This window comes from Lasioglossum baleicum, chromosome 2, assembly GCF_051020765.1.
Source record: "Lasioglossum baleicum chromosome 2, iyLasBale1, whole genome shotgun sequence".
NCBI classification, from domain to species: domain Eukaryota; kingdom Metazoa; phylum Arthropoda; class Insecta; order Hymenoptera; family Halictidae; genus Lasioglossum; species Lasioglossum baleicum.
Window position 1 is genome coordinate 8,216,262 of NC_134930.1, and position 14,787 is coordinate 8,231,048.

A 14,787-nucleotide genomic window follows, 5' to 3' on the forward strand; every position below is an offset into this window, starting at 1 on the left:
TTTATGCAAAATAAAAATTGTTTGGATAAATTTAAAGTAATATATCAACGTTCTTAGTGTCACGTCTGCTGACGTGTTGCCATAGGTTATAAGCATAGTTAATAAGAGTAGGATATTGTAACCATAATTATTAATAATATTCATTAGTTATAAGTAGTCATACTTCGCTCCGATCATCACATCCGATTCTCACCTCATACCATACACCCATTCTTATCTTAACCCTTGTATAATAATCATATCTTAATGTATTCCCCGTAGCAGTATCACGTAGCATTCCCCGTAATCATTAATCGCACATCTTATAACATCCGTAGCGTTATGTCTAACGAGACATCGCGTAGAAGATAAGACACCTATATATTCGACCTCACGATCCTAAAAAGAGTTCAGTTAGTTCAGTTCCATTCGGACAGCCAGTCTGTCACGTTCGTTCAAGACTCCAGTGACGCTCGTCGCCTCCTGGATGTCCCGGTCCGGACTCCGACGAGTCCTCGCTCTCATCCACCTTTGAGCGGTCCTGCTATATCACGCGCTTCTAATTCATTGTAATTCCATTTTATACGTTACAAATATATTCCGAGTTATTAATTTAATAAGTGAGTCTCGCTTAGTTCTTGTCCCTACATCCTCGCGCTTGCGACACTCTCCTATTCAATTCGCGTTCGTCGCTATCAATTTCGGAAGCTCGTGCGCGTCAACGAACGCGAAACAGAGGACAACACCGGGGTATCCCCCGTCAACCGAGGATCGCCAACGACGTGATCTTCCTAGGACGAGTGAGGGCCATCGTTCTACCTACGACGATCCAGCCTGATTCGACTGTAGCCGTCAACGAGCAACGAAAGCAGTTCGCATAAACGAAGCCTGCCTGTATTCACCGATCGCTGTACTCAACTGTCCGATAAGTCGCTAAACATTTCCCTGCGAAGATTCGCGCCGTCTCAGTTATCTCTGTTCTCGCCCGCCGCTTTGGACGAATCTACTACCTGTAAGCGTTAAGTAGTATACGCATGTTCCCGAAAGTCGTGGTTCCCAGTCAGACATCGGACGTAACGTGCCGCGTGGACAAAAGGTTGTATCGCATTTGAGCGTCCAGTAAGGGGAATGGTTCGCGGAACGATAGTTTCGCGAAAGTCAGACTCCGGGACGTAACACTTAGATTCTTTTAAAAGTCTGAATCTAAAAATATTGACTTGAGACTAAGATTAAAAACCAAGGATATCTAATTTAAAAAAAGCCTGATAAATGAAGAAATGAAGTACAGTGACTCGAGTTAATATTCGGACGCTCTAAAAAAGATGATAACTTTTTGAATATTGTACTATACGATTTGAACATTTTTGGGAAGCTAGGGCAATTAGTTTACTACAGGATGTGAAAAGAAATTAAAAAAAAAATTGCAATTGATCGGAATTGTAGAAAAAATACTAAAAGTTGCATAATACAACTTTTTTATGAGGGTATATATTGAAAATTTAAAAAATACGTTTTGTAGATCTGTGTGAATTAAACATACATACATATTCTGAAAATTTCGTAAAAATCGGTCGACGTTGCAATAAACTACAAACGTTTAAAGATGGTAAAAATTGCAGATTTTCACGATTTTCGGCCTATATCTGAGAATTCTTACATCTTTCGATGAATTGATTTGAACATGAACATGATTTGGATGAAACTTTCATAGTGCATATAACACTGTCCAACACCAAATTTGATTTCAATATACTGTTGGGTCCTTCTTATAGAGTTTTTTGCGCTGATTCCGAATCTGGTTTTAATTTTTTTCCTATACGTCCAGTTTTTGAGAAAATGGAGTTTTAAAAAAAGACATATTTTTCAACTTTAAACAAATATTGCGATGTTATTATAAAAGATATTGAATTGTTGTTTACAGAAAAAGATTCTGTAGACTTTCCCGAATACAGTGATATCCAATATTAATACATTATGATTGTTTAAACATGTTTAAACAATGATTAAAGACGGAGATGCACCACTTTTGCACCAATTTTTGCGGATATTTTCGAATTTATCTCAAAAAATAAGGGTCCAGCGAAAAATTGAACTATACCACGCGAAAGAGCAGACTTTTATCTTGAGAAACCCCCCTGTGAAGTTTGCATGGTCGACGTTTTTACCGAACCAGAAAGCAAAATATCTTCGCCCGACATGCGTTGACGCCAGTGGTGCTCTTCCACTAGCGCGGTCGTTCGTCGGGATACGGCGCGGCGCGCTGCGGTGAAACGGCGCGTGGCTATAAGCGCGCAATTATGTCAGCTTACTTAAATGTAATATTTTATTAAATGTGTTATACTATTGTTATTTATTATTTATTAGTATATTTATTCTGTATAAATTATTTTATGTATTTTTTAATGTTAGTCTCTCGTTTATGGTATATTTAATACAAAAAATACCTTTTGTAACAAAAAAATAATTTATTCACACACTACACTATTACACTATTTACAATGCTAATATATATGTGTACACTATTCAGATATAATACACTATAACGATTTAATATGGAGCAAACTATTTTAATTATGTATTTAAGTCAATAAAAATAGTCCCGTTTATATTGTGTTTGGACTTATTTTACTCGGAAGAATCTCGAGTGTTCATTGGCACTATAATTACAATACATAGATAAGACGACAATTACTGAAAATAAAATTTTTCAGTCAGCGCATTGCAGACTTTCCTTACATTGTATGTATTCCGTTGTCCGTAGACCGTCATTTATTTCAAAATATCGTGTTGGTTCTTAAGAAAACTGATGCCAGAGTTCAGTTTCGGCTTTGTGTTTGTTGAAATCAGTCGTGTCAAGCATTTCAAATCTGCATTGCTACGTATAAAACTTCATAAAAAACATTTATAGTTATTTATAGTATTTTAGTTGTTGTGTATATAATATATGTATTTTAGTAGTGTATTATATCTGAATAGTGTACACATATATATTAGCATTGTAAATAGTGTAATAGTGTAGTGTGTGAATAAATTATTTTTTTGTTACAAAAGGTATTTTTTGTATTAAATATACTATAAACGAGAGACTAACATTAAAAAATACATAAAATAATTTATACAGAATAAATATACTAATAAATAATAAATAACAATAGTATAACACATTTAATAAAATATTACATTTAAGTAAGCTGACATAATTGCGCGCTTATAGCCACGCGCCGTTTCACCACAGCGCGCCGCGCCGTATCCCGACGAACGACCGCGCTAGTGGAAGAGCACCACTGGCGTCAACGCATGTCGGGCGAAGATATTTTGCTTTCTGGTTCGGTAAAAACGTCGACCATGCAAACTTCACAGGGGGGTTTCTCAAGATAAAAGTCTGCTCTTTCGCGTGGTATAGTTCAATTTTTCGCTGGACCCTTATTTTTTGAGATAAATTCGAAAATATCCGCAAAAATTGGTGCAAAAGTGGTGCATGTCCGTCTTTAATCATTGTTTAAACATGTTTAAACAATCATAATGTATTAATATTGGATATCACTGTATTCGGGAAAGTCTACAGAATCGTTTGCTGTAAACAACAATTCAATATCTTTTATAATAACATCACAATATTTGTTTAAAGTTGAAAAATATGTTTTTTTTTCAAAGCCATGATTTTCAAAAACTGGACGTATAGGAAAAAAATTAAAACCAGATTCGGAATCAGCGCAAAAAACTCTATAAGAAGGACCCAACAGTATATTGAAATCACAAAAAAAGTTGAAATTTGTTGGACAGTGTAATTAACACAAACCTACAAAACGTACTGTTATAGCACGCGACCCTTATACTACTCCGTGCGCCCACTAGAGTAGCGCCTCGGTCGCACTCCCACTACCTTCACCTTATCGGGACCTACCCCTACTCCTAGCGGTCGACCCCCAGCGTAGGGATAAAAAGGCACTGACCCGTAAAGTCAACCCTGAATTTTCCTGAGTTTTTCGCTCTGACAAGCCGCTCCCTTGTGTGGACAGGTAACCGGACGATAACTTGACGGAAGGACTCTGCTTCAAGGCGCTCCCGTGCGGACCAATTGGACAGAGTATCAGTCTCGTTACTTCTCGTCGCGTTATTTCCCGTTATTCTCGACGCGTTATATTTCGTTCCGTTTTCGTCTACGTTAAGTTTTCGTAAGTCTTAATATTCGCGGCCTAAAGAACCTATCCTATGTTCTGAAATGTATATATTTTAAATAAAGATATTTTTACAACGAACATCGGCTATACTGTTTAAATTTTCAAATATACGAGTAGGCCCACATAAAAAAAGTTGTAAAATGCAACTTTTAGTACTTTTTCTACAATTCCGATGAATTGCTATTTTTGAAAAAATCTTTTTTCACATCCTGTAGTAAAGTAATTGCTCTAGCTTCCCAAAAATGTTCAAATCGTATAGTACAATATTAAAAAATTTATCGTCTTTATTAGAGCGTCCGAATATTAATTCGAGTAACTGAATATCAAGATATTTTTTGGATTAAATGTAAATTATCTTTATAAATAATAAGTAATGTCAAAAACGCTCAGACATAGGTCTGCTTATTTTTGCTTTAGATTCGCCAGAAAAAGGTAATTAAAGTCGACCATCCCACTGTGACCTATTGTGAGTTACTCATATATTGAAATAACTGTCCATGGATCATTGAATTCTATCGAAACTTCGTTTCCAAAGATCTACGCGCTGAAAGAGTTCCAATGTGGAACTAACGACAAAATGAACAAAGCGGAATGAGCACAAACGCTGACATTTTGAAGAAGAACTCAAATGTTTGGTCATGATTGATGACAAAAGGTTAGAAAACTATTCGGAGATATACACGAGGGTCGATAAATGTCATACTGTGAATAGATTAAAACGAAGATACAAAACACATTAAAAAATGATCGGGAACCCTTTGGAAAGAGTCGATTATTCTCGAAACAGGAGCAGAAATTTTTAAGTAACAAAACAAAGGGAAAGGATATTACTTGTTATGGTAGTGTTAATCACATATTAATTTATTCCACCCTGTTTCGAAGACCTAACCCGAATTATCCCCGAATTAATTTAGACTACAATGCATTAGGTTGTCCCAAAAGTTTCTTTCGCAATGCGTACATTTAATATTGTAACATCACACAATTATGTACAAACAACGTGATCATCTGTTTATTAACTTTTCATTACTTGATAATAAAACGGACTGGGTTAGGTCTGGGTTAACCTAACCTAATACTTGTGTGATGCAACAATATTAAATGTACGCATTGCGACAGAAACTTTTGGGACAACCTAATACTTTGCGAAACGTTCAACGTATTTATATTTTACAACTTAGATCCCGTAAATTTTTTAACCGCGTAAATCTTCCGTTTCAATAGCGCAATAGCGGCCATTGTTCTTGTATGGTCCAGCCCCTACCCCCAATCCTCTTTAAACCCGGACCCTCTGAAACAGCAGATAACCGAGAACGACGACGAGTACAGCGTCACCATCATGCGCTTAGCTGAATCAGGTTAAGTAGATAAACATTATCGGTGACGTCCAAGTTCATTGTCCTTGGCCAGTGTGCGTACGATATAACTAGAAGAACAAGGGGCTTCCGGGCGTTGATCGGTACCAGAACCCCTCCCGATCGGCTTAAGATAAACTTGCAACCACAGGAATGCGAAAACGAGGGATTAATTTCTAGCGTCGGAACTCAGAGTTACTACACACGGCGAGTAGCTACGTAATCCGGATCGATTAGGCGACATGTAAATGGGATCGTGGAACTGCTTCGGTTCCGTTAAATAGTCGACTAATTGGTTGGTCCTTTTGTCAAGCAATATTGGACTACGCTCATAATAACATAATTAGGAAACGGTATTACAGCTTATCGACCAAAGCTTCTTCGGGTAAGATTTTTTAATTGAACTACTCCCTTCCCTCTCCAAGCTTTTTACACCTGTTATAAATTATTCCACTCGTTTTGATGTGCTGAATCCGACTACGATTATGCGAAATTAAATATAAAACTCTCCTTAGGTGACAGAAACGCCTATGACCGAAGTTACAGGCTTGGATTACGTCTTTAGCTGTTTGGATTGTTTGGAAGTACAGTCCGCGACAAAACGATAAGACACCTCTAGATTTCTTATGTTTCTCAATACCAAGATGTGTACAAAGATTTTGTATATAGATCTATATAGAGTATCCTCTGTTCAGTAACATACGAAGTAACTGCTATTATTTACGTTGTGTATTGGGAGTTATATCAGTTTACATGAAAAACCGGTCCGTCAAAACGATAAGACATCGTGAAGAAGAATAGTGTTTTAATTACACTGTCCAACACCAAATTTGTTGTACAATTTTTTCATAGGACCGTATAAATACGGAAGATATTTAATATGTGTCGCAGACGCACACTTACGAGCAGAATTTCGGAAACTTGTAATTTCCATCAGAAACGAAGGTCATATTCGCATTCAGCACATCGAAACGAATAGAATGACGTATAATTGGTACTAGAAGCTTGCGGGAGGGGGGATTGTAAAATTCAGCCCTCCTTATTTAACATATAATTAGGCTGACTTGTAACACATGTTTTCAGACGAAATTTATCATTACGATTTACATTCAATCCTTCCGACTTTAATTATAATGACCGTACGTACAAAACAAAATAGAGAAACCAGACAGTTTTTATTACGGCAGCCGAGACAACGGTGACTTGGCCGTGTTTCAAACGGTCATTTATTTCTCGACAACGCAACACTAGCCGCTACCGTGTGTTCTCATTTCCTATCTATTTATTTTCTTATTTCTGTTGTTGTTATTATTAGGTCCATAGCGTACACGTTTCGTTGGAATCCAACAGCTTCGAAGCAAACTGACACATCAAGTTGTTGTTCGATGGCAGAAAGCTGGATGAAAATATTGCGAACATTCATCGAAGTTGAAAGATCTGATTGAGACAGAGAAATTTTTATCTGTAATATTTTAACGATACCAATCAATGCCAATGATTAGGTTAGAAAAGCACTGGCGTATGTTGCGTTCATATTCTGTGGCTGTTATCTTTTGTCTTTTGCTGATTACATTTTCTGAGCAAGAAATCCGAAGAATTTTCTGGACGACCTAATAATTTGTGGAAGAAGAATCGAAAACATTAGATTTATATTTAGCGTTTAATCTTGAATGTGATTCTGCCAACGCGTGCGGAAGCATAATCAAATGCGTCTTTTAAATATATCAGATGCCCACAAGGCGTGTTCCTGGAATTGACTGGTGTTTACCTCACAATCCCCCGTGTCTGCTACACGCTGTCCCACCCGTATCAAAATTCCTCGTTACTCACCGCTTCAGTGTGCACAGGATGAGCAGCAAACAGCAACCCTGTCAGGGCTGCAAATCCTGGACGCAGCGCTGCCACAACTAGGCTCACCCTTGTGACCAAAACGCATGCAATGGCGTGCAAGGCAATATTCGTCGCGTGATACCAGCTCGGTGTTAATCCTGACATCAGGTAGTTCATTCTGTAAGCAGAAGAAGACGAATGTTAAATCTACATGGTTAATTTCTGGTCAACAAATATTTTCAACGTGTACGGTATACAGTGCTAACAGCTTCGGAGCTATAGTATACACCGAATTATGTAAATACATATATATTGGGTTGTCCGGAAAGTTCGTGCCGTTCTTGAAGGAAAATTGAAACGCTGCACATTTACATTTTGGTATGCATTTATTAAATTATATAGGTGCCATTCTGTTCCACAACCTCTCTTAATCTTTCAGGCAACTTGAAAGTTCTGTCCTTCCAGAATCTCTCAGGTCTCTCGGCGAAAAACTTTTCTACAGGGTGAGTCAATTTCAGTTTCAATTCGTTAATTTCATATCTTCAATTTCATTTTCAACGTCAATTTTTCAATTTCAAGTTCAACTCTACACTAGCAAGTGAACGCTAACGTCTTAGCACGACAGCAATGGTGTTTTAGAGTTATTTAAATTGAAATATCTCCTGAACTACTAACTTTTCGACATACATGGGCTAGTACTTTTTTGTAACGAATGTGCAGCTGCATCGATTGATGTATTAAAAAATACCTCATTCCATTTAAAAAAATATCAATGACCTTGAAATCTTGTAAAAAAATGAAAATGTTTTCCCTCACACCGTTACATGTGGCCCTTCATACAGTGTAACTTTGTCCTAAGGAGTTTTTTTGTACAAGGAAAAGTGACGGAGAGATATTTAGGGGTTCTGTTTCCTTCGGACTCACCCTGTATATGATTTTTTATCTCGTCCAAAGAGTTGAAGTTTTTTCCATAAAGCAAATTTTGTAATGATCGAAATAGATGTAAATCTGAGTCCGCGAGGTCTGGCGAATATATAGTGGATGGGGTAGAACATCCCAACCAAGGTCCAACAACTTTTGTCCAGTTGTCAAAGACACATGAAGTATCGTTTTTTTTCAAAATGTTCTGCGCGGCTTGGTTAAGGAGTTATTAACGAAAAACCCACCACGGACCAATCAGAGCACGGCTACAGCGGACGAGTTCCAGCTCGGCGACAGGTTCCGCCGCGCCGCGCCGTGGCGTTGGCATTGATTTCAAATGATCTGAGGAATTATCCCTTTCAAGGAAGTACAACATTTTTAGGACACCCTGTATGCTCCATGATGATGGAAAAGTTTGCATAAGACCGCACGACCGAAGTGAAAATCTCTTTGGCACGGTGAGCTAAACTCGGAGAGCTGCTGAATAGTGTTTCACCTCGGAGCGTGACGGATCAGACTCATTCACTGTCCAGTAAAAAGTCAGCGACGCACACCTGTCTGTGTCTCGCTCGCTTGGCTAAACTCGGTTCCCTCGAGTTTACTCAAAAAGCGTTGCACTTCGCAGCGTGACGGATCAGACTCATCCACTCCCAGCAATTGCGTACACGATGCGCCTAAAGAGGTTTTCACTTAAAAAAATGTTAAATATGTTACTAACGAAATGTAGTTTCATATCTGCGACGATGATTCTAAATATCTACGTAATGAGAAGAGAATAAAAGACACAAACTTGATACAAAGATGAAGTTGGAAGTGACAATGGTTTTCTTTCTGCCAAGGAATCGGGAAACCGTTCGCATGTACGGAGATTAATATTTGTGTCGAAATGAAATTGCTGATAACACTAATGAACAGTATTACTCAGAAAAGGTAGCGATTATGTGCCACAACAAAGGAACAAGTTCTTGCAAATTTCCTATTGTACTGTGGTCGACGTCCGGGAATTAATCCTGATGATCACGACCATAATTCTTAACGTACAATACCATTTAACGACGTCGAATCCAATTTTCCGACAGAATGCCAGACCGAAAGCGGTTCTTTCCTTCCGATCAGCACTCCGGCAAAGCATCCCAATAAACGGTTAATTTCGTTTGATCTAATTACTCGATAATTGAAACCACGCAGTCCTCCCGATAGGGGTCTAAGTGAAATCAGCGAGCCATGATCGTAATTAGATAATTACGACTACGCGTGACCCATTAAAGTTCATTCTACCTTCAGGTGCCGGCTTTAGCTTCAAACTCTTCGGTTACATGCCGAGCCGTTGCGGGAGTTTGTGAGAAATTACTGCGGTATACTGTCTGCTTTGCAATGCTACCTGGTCTTTGCATTTGGATGAATCGCTTCGTCAAAGTACTATATATATATATATCTACTGTCAGGATCTTCATAAAATTAGAGTATCGTTTACAGTCGGTCACTAATAAATAGTGGGACACAATATAATTTTGAATTCTAAACAATTTATGCAACAAATTCAATATGTTTTTCGATCGTCATTTTGATAATAAATGTGTGATGGTATCGGCGCACAGGTTCGATCAATGATAAACACAAGCAATTTTGCAAATTAATTCAAAAACTCAACGTTTCGATCCTGATGTGGATCATTCTCAAGAGTAAAATTTTGCGTCGGAAAAATAATGTGAATATAATATACCTTAACAGTAACAATAATATGACGATACCAAATAAACCACTTTGCCATACTTGCTATATCAGAAGAAATACAATTGGAAATTATTAAAAGCGATCTGATTCCATGCCGGTAGACACTGAACTGAACCAAGTGACGGTTACAAATCAAACAGAACATACATAAGAACGATGTATTCAAAATTGGCCAATCAGAACCAAGTGATCTATGGACGCTGAGTCAATACTGGGTGGTAAATTCAAATGCCAATAGAATCTGTTTTCCTCACTAAACACACTACAATGTACCATCAAAATTTGTGGTACTGAAAAATTGGCATTCAAAACATTTGCAACGAAATTGTATATATGTATACAGTGGGTGTACAAAGTATTCGTACACCATTTAAAAACTAATAACTTTTTTATAATGCAAAGAAGCAAAGGTTTACGAAATGATATGCGAAAAAGATTTTCCAAATAATTGTAATTTACAAGGTTAAATGCAAAAATTAAAAAAGGCATTTTTTAAAACTTTTTTCTTTGGGCCCTTAATAAAAATTTAAAGTATATATTTTGCAGATCTATGTTAGTTATACACATACTGAAAATTTCATCGAAATCGGTGGACGCAGGAAAAAACGACACGCATCGAAAGATGGACGATTCTGTTTATTTCAAGCAGAAACTGATCAAAAGTCGTGTAAAACTTCGATTTTCACCATTTTTAACCGCTTGTAGCTCCTATATATGTTGATCGATTTCGATCAAAATTTAAAGCATGTGTATAACTAACACAGATCCACAAAACACATATTTTAAATTTTCATTAAGGGCCCAAATAAAAAACTTTAAAAAATTGCCTTTTTTATTTCTGCATGGAGACTTGTAAATTATAATTTTTGGAAAATTTTTCTTGCATATCATTTCGTAAACCAATGCTTCTAATTGATTATTAAAAAATCAGGTCGTTTGGCACGATTATAAAAAAAGTTATTAGTTTTTAAAAGGTGTACGAATACTTTGTACACCCACTGTAGCTGAATGTAAATTGTGAAAATTATATTATGTATAAGAAACTTCATCATACGCGGACATTACTGGTTCAGTAACGCAGCGTAGTAATCATGAATCTTAGGTGTTTCGTACCTAAGATTTACGCTTTGTTGTTTAATCATATGAACAGTTTCTAATAATAATCTCAGTTGTAGATTAGATTCTTTGTCAACTACCTTTACGTTCTCGAAGTCAAATGCATGGTCGAACTGTAATGAATGTTTCGTCAGTGCCGTGTGTTGTGAAGGAGACAGGAAAATATTACGTTTGTGTTCAGTTAAACGTGTGTTCAAATATCGAGAAGTCTGTCCTATGTATGCTGGTTGTAACCTTTACAAGGTATTTCATATACTACGTTACAACTTTTTAGAAGTGGTAATTTATCTTATATAGGTGGAAACCATTTCTTTAAATATGAAGGTATTTTAAAAATGGTATGAATCCCAACTTTCCTGAAAATTCTACGTATCTCCATAGAAATGTTTTTAGCAAAGGGAATCACCACTGTGGTTTTATAATTGATCGGACCTGTTTTTAAAAACCTTTCCTCTTTTCGAAGTGTGACCAAAAGAGGATAGTATATTTCAAAGATCTATGCAACCTAATTTATGCAACTATGTGTAAAACTGAGCCGAATTATGTTAAAGTACAGTATAAACGATGTATTCCAAAAAACGGCTGGTTTCTTATTAATAGACCGCGGATCTTTATGCATTTATAGCAAAATTGAGTAGATGAAATTCAAAATTGTTGGAAAATTTTTCAAATAGAAGATGTCAATGCATGATTGCTCCTCTATTAAAATCATTAAGGGAAGAAATACCATTCAATTTAGTTTCTATTCCTTGCAATCGATGCAGATAATTTTTATTTTGCAAAGATCCGCAGACTGCTTATTAATAATTGCGTTAAATAGAAAAATCTGAGAAATGCAAAATATTATGTCATAAAAATGTTAGGACACTCTTTTTATTGGTTTAAGTTATAATTTGGCATGTGTTACTAATTATTTTTTTCAAATAATCATTGCTAATTTTATGCCGTTCTTCTTTATTTATTGTATTGTCGTTTTGTGAACTCTGCGGTTCAATTCATAGGTACCACAAATTCTCAACGGGATTTATGTCAAAGTGTTTCGAAATTACGTCGAAATTTCCTGTACAATTCGGGCTTTATGTCCTGATAGGTTTTGCTCGCCGGTTCAATCCTCATTATCGTGGCACTTTTTAAACATTATGCTTTACTATCGTCCGTTTTAGCGTGATATTTTGACACTGTATCGACATTCAGGAAACTATTTGTAAGATGTTGTAAGAATGACGTAAGTGTGCATGTCATATGACTGAGTGTGAGTTTAATGTTTAAGTGTTATATATGTTTTTATCGATTTACGTGTCATATATGTTTTTATTGTTTTTAATTTCAATAGAATTATTGTTTTTAATTATAAATAAGTCATCAAATTGGAGACTCACTCCTCGTATCAAGGAGCTAAGTTCTAAAGTATCCAAGAAACGATCCATTTTAGACTTTTATTTTGCAATTTCCACAATCACAGTGTCGCTGGTTTCAGAAAGTAATAATATAACTTTATTAAATCGTGCGTATATTAAAGTGCTGCACGATGTCTCAGCAAACACTCTTGAAATGTTTCTATGAAATGAAAAACTGATCGTTTTGTACTACTCGGTGTTTCCAACGTTAAGCAATAATCGCCTCATGTTCTATTCTATTCGACAGCATAATTTCGTGAATTCTCACGAATCCGAACATTCATAGCGGCATATTCCGCGAGTTTTAGTGAACGAAACAGCGGTGAGTAAAATGGGAAGCGTTAAATGTAGACATGCGCGAGTGTCTCCATGTATGTCTGTTAATCTTTAAGAAGATTTCCCCAACAATACTCTAATCGGAAGGATTAAAGCAAATAGTGAGCGCTGGCGTCTTCTCGTTTATAAGCGGGACGGATTCAAAGCGGGACTGTGATGGAGTGATCACTCGAATCCGCTTAAGTCGAGCAGGATAATCGGATTGCAGTCAGCCGTGCCATAAATCAACTCATTTTATCCTCCACGGCGCGAAACATTTTTTTCCCCAGGGGAACGCGCTCTCGCGCTCGGCGGATGCGAAACACGCCATGTGTCTTGCGTTTAATGAAAACGCTTCGCGAAACATCGGATCCATTCTCGCCCGGTTATCGATCATCGAATAGTTTATTTTCTCCGGGATACGGACCCGCTGATATTGGCCGCGCATCGATTCCTGTTACCCGTGAACATGAGGCGAGATGAGGACGCGCGAAGATGCTAGCGCGCAGAAGACAGAGAGGATCGGGCGAGAAAAATAGACGAGGCAACCCAGCCACCATCAGGAAGAAAACAAACACCGTAGCTGCTGACGCGAGCCGAGCAATAATTTTGAAAGTCTGTCGACGGCATAAGTTCGACGCCCCTAGCGAACCTGAGCTTGGCCGTGTTCCAGGTGTCAGGGACCCTGGCCGGGCGGAGGCGTATCCTGTCTTCTCCTTGGCCCTGGATCAACCAAAGAACTCGGCCGTGTCAGTTGCAAGTTTGCACGCAGATTTTACTACGGCTTTATGGCCCATTGAGAAGTGATTACCGTTACCGAATTTCCTCGGAGATTAGCTCTAACACTCACGGCCGGTGTACTCGACCCGTTCATAAAATTTAAATGACATATCCCTCTCGGAAAAATGTTTAATATCTTTTAACAGTAGGCTCTTACTCCCTTCTTGAAACTACGTATTGGTATAAGAGATCCGGCTCACACGCTCTAATAAACACCTCTCCCCTTATGGGAAAGTATACGTTTGCAGCTTGGAAAATTCGGAGAAACGTCATCGAGATTCCGCATACCCCCACTACCATTCCTAGACGATTTTCGACTGCATAAAGTGACCAAGCTTGTCCATGAGCGGGTGCATTGCCAGTAAGGAACGCTAAGCGACATACATCATACGATAGGTTTCATAGTCCCCTTCGATCAACTTTAAAACGTTACCACAGTAAATCCACATTTACTGTCCAACAGCCGTGTTCTGTACGGGGAGTGATCGTATAGGGACACTATTTTTTTATGACTGCGTCTACCGCGCCGACCGCGCCGAGACTTCAATGGAAAATTCGGAACTTCCCGAAAGGGGGTGGTTCCTGAGACCATTTGAAGGGACATTTACCTTTGCAAAAATGTTATCCGCGGCTTTGTTTAGGAGTTATTAATGAAACACAACGGACCAATCAGAGCGCGACCTAGACGCGAGTTGGCACAGTCGGCCAATAGACAGTTGGCGTGCCGGGCCGACTGTGCCAACTCGCGTCTAGGTCGCGCTCTGATTGGTCCGTTGTGTTTCATTAATAACTCCTAAACAAAGCCGCGGCCGACATTGGTGCAAAGGAAAATTTCGAGCAATCGCAGTAATTCGTTAATATTTTGAGTGTCGTGTGTGTAGACAGGTCTATACACTTTTCACAAATCTTACAAGACCTATCATAAAATGAGAAGCTTTTTTAGTATCTATAAATTTTCTAACTCATTGTTCCATTACATCGTTTTCATCCATCCCACTTTCCCTTGAAAATACGAAGTCAGTCAATCAGCCGAGGCTCAACTTCACTTCCTATGTTCCCCATCGCTTCTTCCAATCAGTTTAAATTATGCCGTCTGAAAAACAGCGGGTCTTTATGCAAATTCGCGTTATTATAAGCGTATTCATAGAATCCTAAATGAAATAAACTTGGATTTTTTAC

At 37.9% G+C, this 14,787-nt stretch overlaps 1 protein-coding gene across 3 annotated transcripts in view; it reads right to left on the bottom strand.

Moving 5' to 3' along the window:
• Positions 1-14,787, bottom strand: part of LOC143219220 (protein O-mannosyl-transferase TMTC1-like) — a 719,300-nt gene that overhangs the window by 421,144 nt on the left and 283,369 nt on the right. For all 3 annotated transcript variants that reach the window (XR_013011281.1, XM_076445179.1, XM_076445165.1), the window contains exon 2: positions 7,346-7,523. Coding sequence is in view for 2 of the 3 variants with exons in the window: in XM_076445179.1 (XP_076301294.1) it covers positions 7,346-7,523 (178 nt within the window). In the remaining variant the exon portion in view is untranslated. The remainder of the gene's footprint in view (positions 1-7,345; positions 7,524-14,787) is intronic.